Raw genomic sequence first — 13612 nt, 5'->3', positions numbered from 1 at the left:
GTTCCCACTGGTATCTGCAGGTTCCAGGGAGACGGGAGACCCTGCCTACACCTGGCTGTCATTTGGGGGACCAATCACTGTTCACAAAAATGAATTCTACTCCTTTGCTTTATCTCCTGCAAAAGTCACAGAATCCAAGCATATCCCAAACAGCGGCTCCCTGTTAACTCCCTTACTCAGGAATGATTATTTGTTATTTAGAGGAAGAAACAAAAGGCTCCCAAGTCCTTGAAATGAGGAAAGCAATGCCAAGAAATCCAGTTCCAGACCCCAGCTTGGTGGTCCAGTGGTTTAGATTCTGTGCTTCCAATTCAGAGGGTGCAGGTTCCACCCCTGGTTGGGGAACTAAGATGCCACATGCCAGGCAGCACCACCAAAAAATAAATAGTTTCACGGTCCATCCACCTCTTTCACATCTGCTCAACCAGCCTACTTCCTTTCTTTAGGGGAACTGGTATTGTTCTGCTTGATCTGACCAGACATCGGTTATCTGCAGTAGTGTATCCTCTCCAGTCTCTGTCTGCATGCTCAGTCATGGCAAGAATACTGGAGTGGGTTGCCATCTCCTCCTTCAGGGGATCCTCCAGACCCAGGAATCCAATCCGCATATGCAGTGGCTCCTGCACTGGCAGGCGGATTCTTTACCAATTCTTTACCACTGAGCCACCTGGGAAGCCCATCCTCGTTACCAGATAGACATCTCTTTGCCTTCTTCTATGGGAAAGTTCAACTTCAGTGCTCAGCAGATGAAAAAAGAGAAGTGTTGGTGTCAACCAGCTCTGCTCAGGACCTCCAGACATGCTTTCTCCCAAGCTCCAGAACCTGGAAGATTAAGGATGGTACCCGGAAGACCTGTCTTCGAGCTACATGTTCAGCATAGTGTAGTGCCAAGGAGCCCTGGATAGACGTCCAGAGGCCTTTACTTCCTGGCCTTCGCTGCGACTCGACCCGTGTGAACAGCTAGCTACACCCTACACTTAAGGGAGCAATAAGCACCCGGACCACCCACTGGGGGCCAAGACGGACAGAAGTCCCTCTGGGCCCTCCCTGGGTTGTCCTGATGCCCAGAAGGGACGTGTAACGGGTAGCTGTGAAACTCCGCAAACCCTCCAAAAGCCAGGGCATCCGATAGAGGACAGAGGAGGGAGGTGAGTCTTCCTTTCCCGAGCCTTCCTCGCCTCTCCAGCGGCCGCGGGTCGAGAGTAGAGGAGGGGTTTCGGCTGGAAGGAGGTTGGGCCTGCAGGCGTGGGGTGGGGGGTGGGGGTGCCGCACGGGAATTCTGAAATGTAACGGCCCGCGGTGCGCCGCAGCCTTCTTCCACCGCTCCCCCTCCCAACTCCAGCATTCAGCCTCGGCTACCGGGTCGGCCCTTCTGGGAGTAAACAAGCCCCTTGTACGAGTCCCAAGGGGGAGAACAGAGAAGAGAGGAGCCCCAAGACCAACCTTCCCACACCGGCGGCCGCCCACAGCAGGGCGCACCCGCGCGAGCCCTCCCGCTGACCCGGTTCTCTGCCCCGCCGCTCCGCCACCCGCCTCCAGGCGCAGTCCCCGACGCTCCTTCGAGGCCCCTGCCTCCCGCCCCGCCTCGACGCGCGCCCCCGGCGCAAGCCCGCGGGGAGGCCCGGCAGAGGCGGCTTGACGGACCCACAAAGCCCCCGGCCAGGCGCCGAGGCCTGGGCGCGCGCGAAGCGGGGCGTGGCAGGGCGGGGCGCGCCGGCCGGGCCGGGCCGGGGGTGTCGAATGTCACCCCTAGCGCACACCTCGGCCGGGGGGCGGAGGAGAGAACCACTGAGATGCGGAGACCTCCCCGGTCCTAGAGCGGAGCAGGAAGTGTCCCAGGGGAGGGAGCCGGAGGGCTTCGGCCTTTCCTTTCCTCAGCGTCCGGCGGGCTCCGGAGGCGGTCAGGCCTGTACGGCCCGCCAACTGGGACTCGGCGAGGAGGTGAGTGCGGCCCGGGCGGCCCCGGCTTCTGCGGCCCGCGCACGCGACTGCGCGCTCCTCGGTCCCCTGGCTCCCAGCCCCGCGCGCGCCGGCTTCCCTTCACAGAGCTGAGCTCTGAATCTCTGGGCAGGGGGATGAAACTGACACAAATGTTTTTCAGGCGCCTGCATTTGATCCCACTTCTTCCCTCTTAAGCGGAGCCGTGGTTTTCTGGATGAGCAGGAGACGGGGTCTTGGCTAGCCGGGGACAGAGTGGCCCTTGCAGAGAACCCGCCTCAGGAAGGACACCCGGGAGACCGGGCTGGAAGGATGAGGAGCTGCCGCCGTAGACTTCCGCCGCCGGAGGGCTTTGAGGTAGACGCTGAGAAGGAGTTCCATGCTGTGAGGTGAGGAGCCGGGAGCTGGCTAGAGTGGAGGTGGGTGCGGGTGTACAGGGAGGGAAAAGCGAGAGAAACCTGGATCAAAGGAAAGCTTGCCCCTTTCCCTGGCATACGGTATGCTCATCCCCTTCCCTTTTAGCTCATCCAGCTCCGTTCCTTCTCGTAGAGCTGCTTTTAAGTACGCCCCGCCCCCTGTTGGATCCTCTTGAATTAATCAACGTTAATTCATTCATCTCTCATCATCTCTGAGCTTCCTACGTGCCGCTGCCAGGGAGACAGGAACACGGCTCTCTGGTTAGGCATGATGGGCTAAGCCCAGAGCCAGATGCCCTAGAGTACTAAGGGTGGGTGCAGACCTGAGGAACCTTGAGGCCCTGGAGGTGTGTGATGGCCGAGTTCAGGGAAGGTGGAGTTGAGTAGGGCTGAGATTGGGTGTCAGATGCATGAGCAGACACTGGAGGAAATCCGGTGGTGGGGCAAACTGTAATGTGTGCTGGCATGCTGGGGAGCCTCCTAAACCGGGTGTTGAGAGCAGGGGACCACATCCAAGGATCTCAGAGGCCTGATGGTGGGGGAGGGGACTGTGTGGGACCGTATTTGATTCGTTTTCCCTGGGTCCCATACTCTGGTTTAGTGGCTGCTACTGTGATGTTGCCCTGCATATGTTCACTGAGGAGTTGCAGGGGCTCCTGAGCCCCTTCTCTTCATATGTGGAGGCTGTGCCATTAGTGCCCCACCTCTGTCCTACCTGGGGAAGGTATGTGAGATGTGTGTGGTTTTCTTCATTGTGGTTTGAAGATGACAAGAGAAGAGAAAGCAAGATGGGTGGAGGCCAGGTCGAAGGTCCAGACATCTTTAAATATATACTGAAGTTTACTATTCAGAATTACTATTCAGTAATACTATTCACTATTTACTTTAGTGAATTGGATAGACGCTCCTTTTAAAACACCGGTGCTTTTAAATACTTACTGTTATTTTTCTCTAGTAAACTCAGGATGTGCCTCTTTTGACTCTCCCCATCTCTTGTTTGGGGGCTTACCTAGTGGCTCAGCAGTAAAAAATCTGCCTGTAATTCAGGAGATGCAGGTTAGATCCCTGGGTAGGGAAGATCCTCTGGAGGAGGACGTGGCAACCCACTCCAGTATTGTTGCCTAGAGAATCCCCATGGACAGAGGAGCCTGGCGGGTTACAGTCCACCGCATCACAAAGAGTTGGACACAACTGAGCAACTGAGCATGCACACACGCATCTTTTGTCTGGGTGTCTTCTGGGCTGTCTGCTTTCTTCCCTGCTTCCTGGTGCATACTCCACGGAGCAAGGCTTACTCGCTCTGTGTTGGTCTAACTCTGATAGCACTCACTACCAGCAGGGTGAATTTCCTGTCTTTGAAGGAAAAGCTTTGAAGGCTTTTCCTGTGCATGTCTGTCTTTGTCTTTTCAGCTCATTTTGTAAAGGTCTCAAGGGCAAGGACGGTGACTTTGGCTCTGAAGCCTCAAGATAGCGGCCTTCTCGACTCGTCCATTTCAGGTCCCTTCCAGGAGGACCTGGCCATCGAAGGTACCACAGAGTGTTAATTACCATCTCTCTCCTGCATGCGGCCCCATTGGTCTCCTGGGATGCTTGAAACACCAGTGCCACGTTGAAATGTCACTGCTTTTCTCCTGGACTGCCTGCCTTGTTCATCCAATCCTCAGTTAGGGAAATCATATAATGATGCTTTTGGGAATGGGTTTGTTCCTTCTCTGCCTTTGTGTAAGGATCATCCACACTGACACTTGTCACATATCCTGGTGCTTCTCCCAAAGGCTGATCTCTGTGGGCTTTTTCACTTTTCCCATCACCACCCCCAGAAAACTACTACAGGAAACCAGAACATTGAAGCCAGTGATTTCTGTTTGGAAATAGGGTCGTCTTCTGCTGCTGACCCCCATCAAATCCCATCATGCCCACAGCCCTGTGCCCCCGAGTCTTGGCTCCAAAGGAAAGTGAGGAGCCCAGGAAAATGAGGAGCCCACCGGGAGAGAACCCTTCCTCCCAGGGTGAGCTTCCCAGTCCCGAGTCTTCCCGCCGCCTCTTCCGACGTTTCTGCTACCAGGAGGCTGCAGGCCCCCGGGAGGCCCTACACCGCCTCTGGGACCTGTGCCGGGGCTGGCTGCGACCTGAAAGGCACACCAAGGAGCAAATCCTGGAGCTGCTGGTGCTGGAGCAGTTCTTGGCCATCCTGCCCCGGGAGGTCCAGGGCTGGGTGCGGGCCCAGGAACCTGAGAGTGGTGATCAGGCTGTGTCCGCTGTGGAGGCCCTGGAACGAGAGCCAGGGAGACCCTGGCAATGGGTGAGCAGAGGGGGCTGGGCTAGGCTGGCTGGGAGGATGGGAAGGGAGAGGGAGAGAGTGGGACTGGGCAGCAGATGTGGAGAGGGTGGCCGCCTTGCGCTTTGATGCTTTGGTGGGGTCACGTATTCCCTGGCCAGGGATGAGGAATTCCATCTAGAGCCATGTGCTTTCATTATGTCCACATTGAAGTTTGATAACCCCAAAAGACAGAATCCATTACCTAAAGGCTCTAATTTGTGACATGATTATGTCGTCCCACTTTATAGCCCTTAACAAGGTGGGTCTGTGCTTCTAGTGGTTGAGTTAATGGTCAGCAGGCCCAGGGAGTGGGAAGTTTGCCCAATCCCTGGCACAGTTGCTGGTCCTCATCTGGCCAGGGACCTCTCCACCGAGCTCTAAAGAGCCCTCTCTGGGATTGCAGCTCAAGCATTGTGAAGACCCTGTGGTGATTGACGATGGGGACAGCCCTCCAGACCAAGAGCAAGAGCAGCTGCCAGCAGAGCCCCACAGTGACCTTGCAAAGAGCCAGGATGCCCAGCCCATAGCTCTGGCTCAGAGCCCTGGGCTTCCAAGCAGGCTCTCAGGCCAGCTCAGCGGGGACCCAGGTAGGGTGCCCATGGGAGTGGGGGAGGGGCGTTTGTACCTGGCCCTGTGCACTTGGAAGTAGCTCTTGACATTTTTGGTTCTCTCCTGCCCCCCTGAGTGGCTCTGAACCTTTTCCAGAGTCTGGTCCTTCCCTACAACAATTCAGTGAGAATCTCATGAGAGTGTCCTTTTCATGGTGCCAGGTCTGCCCAGAGCGACCTCTACTGTGAGTAGGTGTATTTTGACGCTGCATCATCTCGCTGCTTTGAGGGCACATCTCTGAGTTTGTTTTGTTGGTTTGGAGATAGCTGGGCACCATCACTGTCCAGATAGGGCCTGCATGGGGAGCTGAGTAAAGCCATGTCCTTTTCTCTCTCTGAACATCTCTTTTATCAGCTAAATAGCTTCTGCTTTGAAGATTTTATAATGTTGAAAGAAAATATAAAAATGCCCCCTAGGGAATGGGTGATATCTTTAGGACTTGGGGCATGAATGGTGGCTAGCCATGTCTGTACAAAGTGCACTAATGGCCACAAGCAATTGGCTTTGGCAGCAGATACACTTGGCTTTTAATCCTCCAGCTGTGACCCAGGTCTTGCTTCTAAACTCTGCAAACCTCAGTGTCCTAGTCTGTCCAATGGAGATAATAAAGTGAATCACATGAACTTGTGGTTTTCCAGTACATAAGAAATTTTTATTTACACTGTAGATTGTTACGTGCACAATAACATTTATGTCTCAAAAAATTGTACTTATTTTAATTGAAAATATTTTATTGTTAACCATTGTGTGAGCCTTCAGCAAGTTGAAATCTTTTTGCTGATGAAAGGTCTTGCCTCCATGTTGGTGGCTGCTGACTCATCAAAATGGCAGTTGCTGAAGGTTGGGATAACTGGCAGTATCTTAAAATGAGACAGTAATTAACCTTTGCCTCATCGATTGAATCATTCCTTTCAGGAACAATTTTTCTACAGTATATAATGCTGTTTCATAGCACTTTACCCACAGAACTTCTTTCTTTTTAAAATAGAATCAGTCCTCTCACTGTCATTGTTGTATCAATTCAGTTCATGTAATATTCTAAAACTTTTGTTGCCATTTCACCACCAGTCTTCACAGCATCTTTACCAGGAGTAGATGTCATCTCAAGAAACTGCTTTCTCTACTCATCCATAAGAAGCGACTCTTCAAGTTTTATCATAAGATTTTCACAATTCAGTCACATCTTCAAGCTCCACTTCTAATTCTGTTTCTTTGCTGTTTCTACCACATCTGCCATCTCTTCCTCCACTCAAGCCTTGAACCACTCGAAGTCATCCATGAGGACTGGTGTCAACTTCTTTCAAACTCCTGTTGTGTTGATGTTGATATTTTGGTATCTTCCCATGAGTGGTTTTTTTTTTTTTCTTCTGGCCATGCTGGCTTGTGGGATTTTTGTTCCCCAACCAGCTGTTGAACCTGAGCCCTGGTAGTGAAAGCGCTGAGTCCTAAGCGCTGGTGGTGGTGGTTTAGTCACTAAGTCGTGTCCAACTCTTATGACCCCATGGACTGTAGCCTGCCAGACTCCTCTGTCCATGGGATTCTCCAAGCAAGAATACTGGAGTGGGTTGCCATTTCCTTCTCCAGGGGATCTTCCTGATCCAGGGATTGAACCTGGGTCTCCTGCATTGCAGGCAGATTCTCTACCGACTGAGCTATGTGGGAAGATCCTAACTACTAGACCACCGGAAATGTTCTCATGAATGTTCTAATGGCATCTAGAACAGTGAATCCCTTCCAGGAGATTTTCAGTTTACTTTGTTCAGATCCATCAGAAGAATCACTGTGTATGGCAGCTATAGCTTTGTGAAATGTATTTCTTACCTTAAATAATAAGACTTGAAAGTTGAAACTACTCTTTGATCTATGAGCTTCAGAATGGTTGTTGTGTTAGTAGGCATGAAAACAACATTAATCTTGTATATCTCCATCAGAGATCTCTTGGGTGACTATTCAAAAAGCAGTACTATTTTGAAAGGAATCTTTATTTCTGAGCAGGAAGTCTCAACAGTGGGGCTTAAAATATTCAGTAAACCATGTTGTAACCAGATGTGCTGTCATCTAGGCTTTGTTCCATTTATAGAGCACAGACGGAGTGGCTTTAGCATAATTCTTCAGGGTCCTAGGAGTTTGGAATGGTAAATGAGCATTGGTTTCAACTTACAGTCACCAGCTGCATTAGTGCCTAACAGGAGAGTCAGCCTGTTCTTTAAAGCTTTGAAGCCAGGCATTGCCCTTTCTGTAGCTATGAAAGTCCTATGTGGCATCTTCTTCCAATATAAGGCTGCTTTATCCACACTGAAAATCTGTTGTGCAGTGTAGGCACCATCGTTAATGATCTTAACTTGATCTTCTGGATAACTTGTTGTTTCACCTTGCACTTTTATATTATGGAGAAGAGCTTTTTTCCTTGAACTTTGTGAAACAGCATTTGCTAGTTTCAAACATTTTATTTATGGCTTTTTTACCTCTCTCAGCCTTTGTAGAATAAAAAGAACCACGGCCTTGTTCTGGATTAGGTTTTGGCTTAAGGGAATGTTGTGGCTTGTTTGATCTATCCAGACCACTAAAACTTCCACTGTATCAGCAATAAGGCTATTGCACTTTCTTGTGTGTTCATTGGAATAGCACTTTTAATTTCTTGCAATAACTTTTTGTTTGCATTCACAACTTGGCTGTTTGATGCAAGAGGCCTAGCTTTTAGCCTGCCTCAGCTTTTTTTATTTTTAATATTTATTTACTTGGTTGGTGGCATGCAGAATCTTTAATTGCTGCATGCAAACTCTTAGTTGCTACTTGTGGGATCTAGTTCCCTAACCAGGGATTGCACTCAGGCCCCCTACATTGGGAGTGCAGTCTTAGCCACTGGGCCGCACAAGGGAAGTCCCTCAGTCTGTTTCAGCTTTTGATATGCCTTCCTCACTGTTTTAAATCTTTTAATGTGAGAAGTATGTGGCTCTTCCTTTCATTTGAACACTCAGAGGCCATTGTAGGATTGTTCACTGGCCTTATTTCAGTATTGTTGTGTCTCACAGAACAGAGGTCCAAGAAGAGGGGGAGAAATGAGGGAGCCAGCACAACACACACATTTGTCTGTTAAATTTGCTGTCTTATGTGGGCATAGTTTATGGCCCCCCAAACAATTACAATAGTAGCCAAAGTTACTATATAGTAATAGTAATCAAAGATCACTGATCACAGGTCACTGTGACAAATATGATAATAATGAAAAAGTTTGAAATATTATGAGAACTCTCAAAATGTGACACAGAAACTTGAAGTAAGCAAATGCTGTTGGGAAATTTGCACCAGTAAGATTGCTTTGATTCCGAGTTGCCAAAAATCTTTACTTTTTAAAACACATAATATCTGCAAAGTGCAATAAAATGAGGTATGCCTGGCTACCCATAAAATACTGACTAGGGGGCCTGAGTTGCCCATGAATTTTTTTTTTTTTTTTTTTTTTTGCTATACTGTGGCGTTCACACTCTTAGTTGTGGCATGCAAACTCCTAGGGTTTTTTGTTTTTTAATTTTACTTATTTCTTTTTGCCTGTGCCAGATCTTTGTTGCTGTGAGGGTTTTTCTCCAGTTACGGTACATGAGCTTTTCATGCAGAGCCCAGACCCTATGATGTGTTTCAGTAGTTGCAGCGCATGAGCTCAGTAGTTGTAGTTCCCAGACTCTAGAGCACAGGCTCAGTAGTTGTACTGCACAGACTTAGTTGCTCCGAGACTTGTGGAATCTTCCTAGACCAGGGATTGAACGTGTGTCTTCTGCATTGACAGGTGGATTCTTTGGCACTGATCCACCATGAAAGTCCAGGGAGTTTTTTTGTTTAAGATTTTTTTTTGCAGCACTGCGTAGCATGTGGGATCTAGTTCCCTAATCAGCGATTGAATCTGAGCCCCTACATTTGGAGCATGGAGTCTTAAACGCTGGACCACCAGGGAAGTCCCCTGCCCATGATTTTTAGTTGTGATCACCATGGAAAAAAATTGGTGCTCTCAGGTTGAAGAGAGTGACCTGTATGGTGTGAGTGTTAGCTCAGGTGGACTTATCACTTTGTACTACAGTTATAGATGGCAGAAGAAAGTATAAGGAGACCAGAAATCCATTCTTGGTGATTCACAGAAATTGTCTTTACTGTAATAAGCTTTGGAGTGTAGAAAAGTTACATATTACGTTCCTTTATGTGTGAAACTATACTGATTTTTGTACAAATCAAATAAACTCCAACCTTTCCTTGGTTGAAAGTCAAGACAGATGTGCTAGTGTTTTGGGGCTGCTGTAATACAGTCCCACAGACTGGGCAGCTGAAACAACAGAAATTTCTGTGTCCTAACATGGTCTTCATTATGTATGTCTGTGTCTTAATCTCCTCTTCTTATGAGAGCATCAGGCATACTGGATTAGGGCTCATTCCCATTACCTCATTTTAACTTAATTACTGCTTGAAAAATCCTATGTCCAAATATATTCCCGTTCTGAGGTATTGGGGGTTGGGACTTTAATATGAATTCAGTGAAGATGCAATTCAGCCCACAATCACAGGCATGAGAAACAACCATTTGCCCAGATAAACAATGCTTCCCAGGTGGCACTAGTGGCAAAGAATCCGCCTGCCATTGCAGGAGACCCAAGAAACGCAGGTTCAGTCCCTGGGTTGGGAAGATCCCCTAGAGGAGAAAATGGCAACCCACTCCAATATTCTTGCCTGGAGAATCCCATGGATAGAGGAGCTTGGTCTGTAGCCCATAATGTTGCAGAGAGTCAGACATGACTGAAGTGACCTAGCATGCATGCCCATGCCAGCAGCCTGGGTTTTACAGGTTCTACAGGTGTGTCTGAGAGGGTCTTAAGGAACTGTGTCAGCCTGCTCACTTCCTGGTAGAGTTCTGAGATAAGCCAGCTGCTGCATGTCAAAAGGGTCAGTGCTGCCATTTCCCTGAGCAATAATAAATGGACAAAGAAAGCATGATGAGAGTTAGCTATTAGCAATACCTTAAACGTTCAGGTGATTGATCACTGGGAAGAATTTCTAGTAAAAACCATATAGTTACTAGTCTTGAAGATTTTCCCCAAAATATAGTTTTTATTTAGAGGCTGAAAGCTTTTCAGAGTAATCCTCAAAGTATTGATATGCTCATTTATCATGCTGAAAGGTAGGGCAGGGCTGTGTTTTATCCCTCAGAAGGTGGTAGGTATGAGAGCAAAATTAAAACATCCCTTCTTCAAGGGACTTCCTGGGTGGTCCAGTGACTGATACTCTATGCTCACAATGCAGGTGTTTCAAGTTTGATTCCTGGTCAGGGAACTAGATCCCACATGCTACAACTAAGAGTTCGCATGCCGCAACGAAGATAAAAAAGATCCAGAATGCCACAGCTAAGACCTGACACAGCCAAATAAATAAAATATATATATATTTTTTTTTTAAGAAAATCCCTTCCTCAAATCCATGCCCACCAACCCTGAGCTTCTGGCAGCAGAGTGATGAGGCTGCCTCCCATAGGGAACTGCTCCCCAAATGTCACTGCTGGCTGAGCTGGCTCCTGTCTTAGGCTCTTGTTCCAAGTAGTCACACCTGCTCCTGTTTGCAGAAAGCTTTGCATCCCAGGTGCGAAAGGTGAGGAGCATTGGCTTCTATTTGGCACTGATTTTGCTTTATGAGCTGGGGTTAACCTGAATTTTCTCTAACCTGAGAGATGATAGTGCATCCTTCCAAGTTTATTCTATAAAGGAGGACTTTGTGAAACACAGCTCATTTGACATGACTGCACCATAGGCCAGGTATATGGCTCACTTCTTGCAGAAGCGCAGGCAGGAGCTTGTCAGGGGAGAAAAATCACATGAGAATATAGCAGAGTCTCTTGGTAGCCCAGGATAAGGGAGAGTGAGATGATCCCAATGCTACACTCTACATTTTTTGTGTACATTTTTGTGTGATTAGTGGGTAGGGTATTGACACTCTTCCAGGAGCATCTAATAAAGATAAGAAAGATAGATTTCCTTAGGAAGCTTTGCAATTTATAAACTTAAAAATGTATAAATTTACATGACACTAGAGTCCCACAAAGTCTTTGTTGCCAATAGCTCTTACTGACCTTTTACTCCATGGAGTTTTAACCTTTATTTCCCTCATATTATGGATGATAGAGCTGAGGTCCTTGCACCTGCACAGAGTCGCATAGCTGGTTTGTGGCAGAGCCAACTGAAACCCAAGCATTGCGTTTTAAAGCCCACATTGACATGTCTGAAAGCAAAGCAGTAGAAATCCCTATGGTTTGCAAATGCTTTTTACGTACATCATCTGGTAATCCTCTTTCTACAGGTAAGAAGAGAGACTCAGATTTTTATGGGATTCTTTTCTGATCTCTTTCAGTCCTGCAAGATACTTCCATTCTTCAGGAAGCAAGTTTGAGGGACGCACAGCAGGTGACTACCTTCCAGCTACCCCCGGTGAGTGATTTCTGGGGCAATCACTCATGAGCCTTAGTGCTTGGCACATGTGTTTCAGTATCTATCATGTACTGTGATGGTTGCTGAACATGATCCAAAGGAGATGAAACTCATATTTCTTATTAAAAATTGATATATCTTTGGTTAGTGTGACATACAGGGAGATATTCTGAATTTAATATCTAATGAGCCTTGATATGCATCTTGTGAAAAAAAAGATGTATATTTTGATATTCAGTGTTGTTTCATCTCTGTTGAAGATAGTTGCTGCCAAATGAACTAGAAATCACCATCATGAAAATCTTTTCTTTTTTTTTTTTTGGTTTTAAAAAATTTGTGGTAGTATAGGCGTAACATAAAATATACTATCTTAACCATTTTTAATATAGTGTTTTTAAGTGTTCAGTAATATTAAACATATTGATATTGTTGTGGAGCCAACCTCTAGTGTTTTTTCATCTGGTGGTGGTGGTGGTTTAGTCTCTAAGTCATGTCCGACTCTTGAGATCCCACGGACTATAGCCTGCCAGGCTCCTCTGTCCATGGGATTCTCCAGGCAAGAATGCGGGAGCGGGTTGCCATTTCCTTCTCCATCTGCCCAAGTTGAAATTCCTCACAAATTAAGTAACTCCCTCCATTCCTCATACCCCCCAGCCCCTTGAAGCCACTATTCTACTACTTCTGTGATTTGACTACTCCAGATAGCTCCTATATGTGGAATCATACAGCATTTTTCTTTTCATGACTGGCTTATTTCATTAAGCGTAATGACCTCAAGGTTCATCCTTGAAGTAACATGTGCAGAATCTCCTTCCTTTTTAAGGCTGAATAGTATTCCCTGCTATGTATATAATACATTTTGTCTATCTGTTCATTCGTTGATGGACACTTAGGTTGCTTCGACCTTTTGGCTATTGTGAGTAATGCTGTTCTGAGATCATGGGTGCACATGAAATTTATATATTTTTAATTTTTTTACATAACTGTAAATTCACATATAGTTCAATTTACATGAAGTTGAATCTCATACTCACAAGAGATCCCTTACACTTTTATACTAAGTATAAGATTGCTTATACTTTTATACTAAGTAATATTTGTTATTGTTCAGTCACTAAGTGATGTCTGACTTTTTGTGACCCCATGGACTATAGCATGCCAGGCTTTCTTGCCTTCACCATTTCCTGGAGTTTGCTCAAACTCTTGTCCATTGAGTCAGTGATGCCATCCAACCATTTCATCCTCTTGTCACCCCCCTTCTCCTGCTGCCCTCAGTCTTTCCCAGCATCAGAGTCTTTTCCATTGTGTCCGCTCTTCGCACCAGGTGGCCAGAGTTTAGGAACCTCAGCTTCAGCATCAATCCTTCCAGTGAATATTCAGAACTTATTTCCTTTAGGATTGACTGGTTTGATCTCCTTGCAGTTTAAGGGACTCTCAAGAGTCTTCTCTTGCACCACAGTTTGAAAGCATCGGTTCTTCAGCACTCAGCTTTCTTTATGGTCCAACTCACATCCATCCATACATGACTGCTGGGAAAGCCATAGCTTTGACTATACGGAACTTTGTCGCCAAAGTGATGTCTCTGCTGTTTAATATGCTGTCTGTGTTTGTCATACTTTTCCTTTCAAAGATCAAGTGTCTTTTCATTTCATGGCTGCAGTCACCATCTACAGTGATTTTGGAGCCCAGGAAAATAAAGTCTGTCGTCGTTTCCATTGTTTCCCTATTTGCCATGAAGTGATGGGATTGGATGCCATGGTCTTAGTTTTTTGAATGTTCAGTTTTAAGCCAACTTTTTCACTCTCCTCTTAGAGCTTCTTTAGTTCCTTTGTGCTTTCTGCCATTAGGGTGGTGTCTTCTGCATATCTGGG

The 13612-nt window shown here is 47.1% G+C and overlaps 1 protein-coding gene across 4 annotated transcripts in view; it reads left to right on the top strand.

The window, feature by feature from the left end:
* Window positions 1-1876: 1876 nt before the first annotated feature.
* ZNF496 (zinc finger protein 496) overlaps window positions 1877-13612 on the top strand; it is a 46489-nt gene continuing 34753 nt past the window's right edge. For 2 of the 4 annotated variants that reach the window (XM_042249388.1, XM_027969179.2), the window contains exons 1-6: window positions 1877-1941; window positions 2102-2327; window positions 3765-3881; window positions 4230-4656; window positions 5078-5261; window positions 11665-11741. In XM_042249388.1, the coding sequence (XP_042105322.1) occupies window positions 4267-4656; window positions 5078-5261; window positions 11665-11741 (651 nt within the window). In that variant the 5' untranslated portion in view covers window positions 1877-1941; window positions 2102-2327; window positions 3765-3881; window positions 4230-4266. 4 annotated transcript variants of the gene reach the window in all.

This window comes from Ovis aries, chromosome 5, assembly GCF_016772045.2.
Source record: "Ovis aries strain OAR_USU_Benz2616 breed Rambouillet chromosome 5, ARS-UI_Ramb_v3.0, whole genome shotgun sequence".
NCBI lineage: Eukaryota > Metazoa > Chordata > Mammalia > Artiodactyla > Bovidae > Ovis > Ovis aries.
This window is presented reverse-complemented; position numbering and strand designations above follow the sequence as displayed.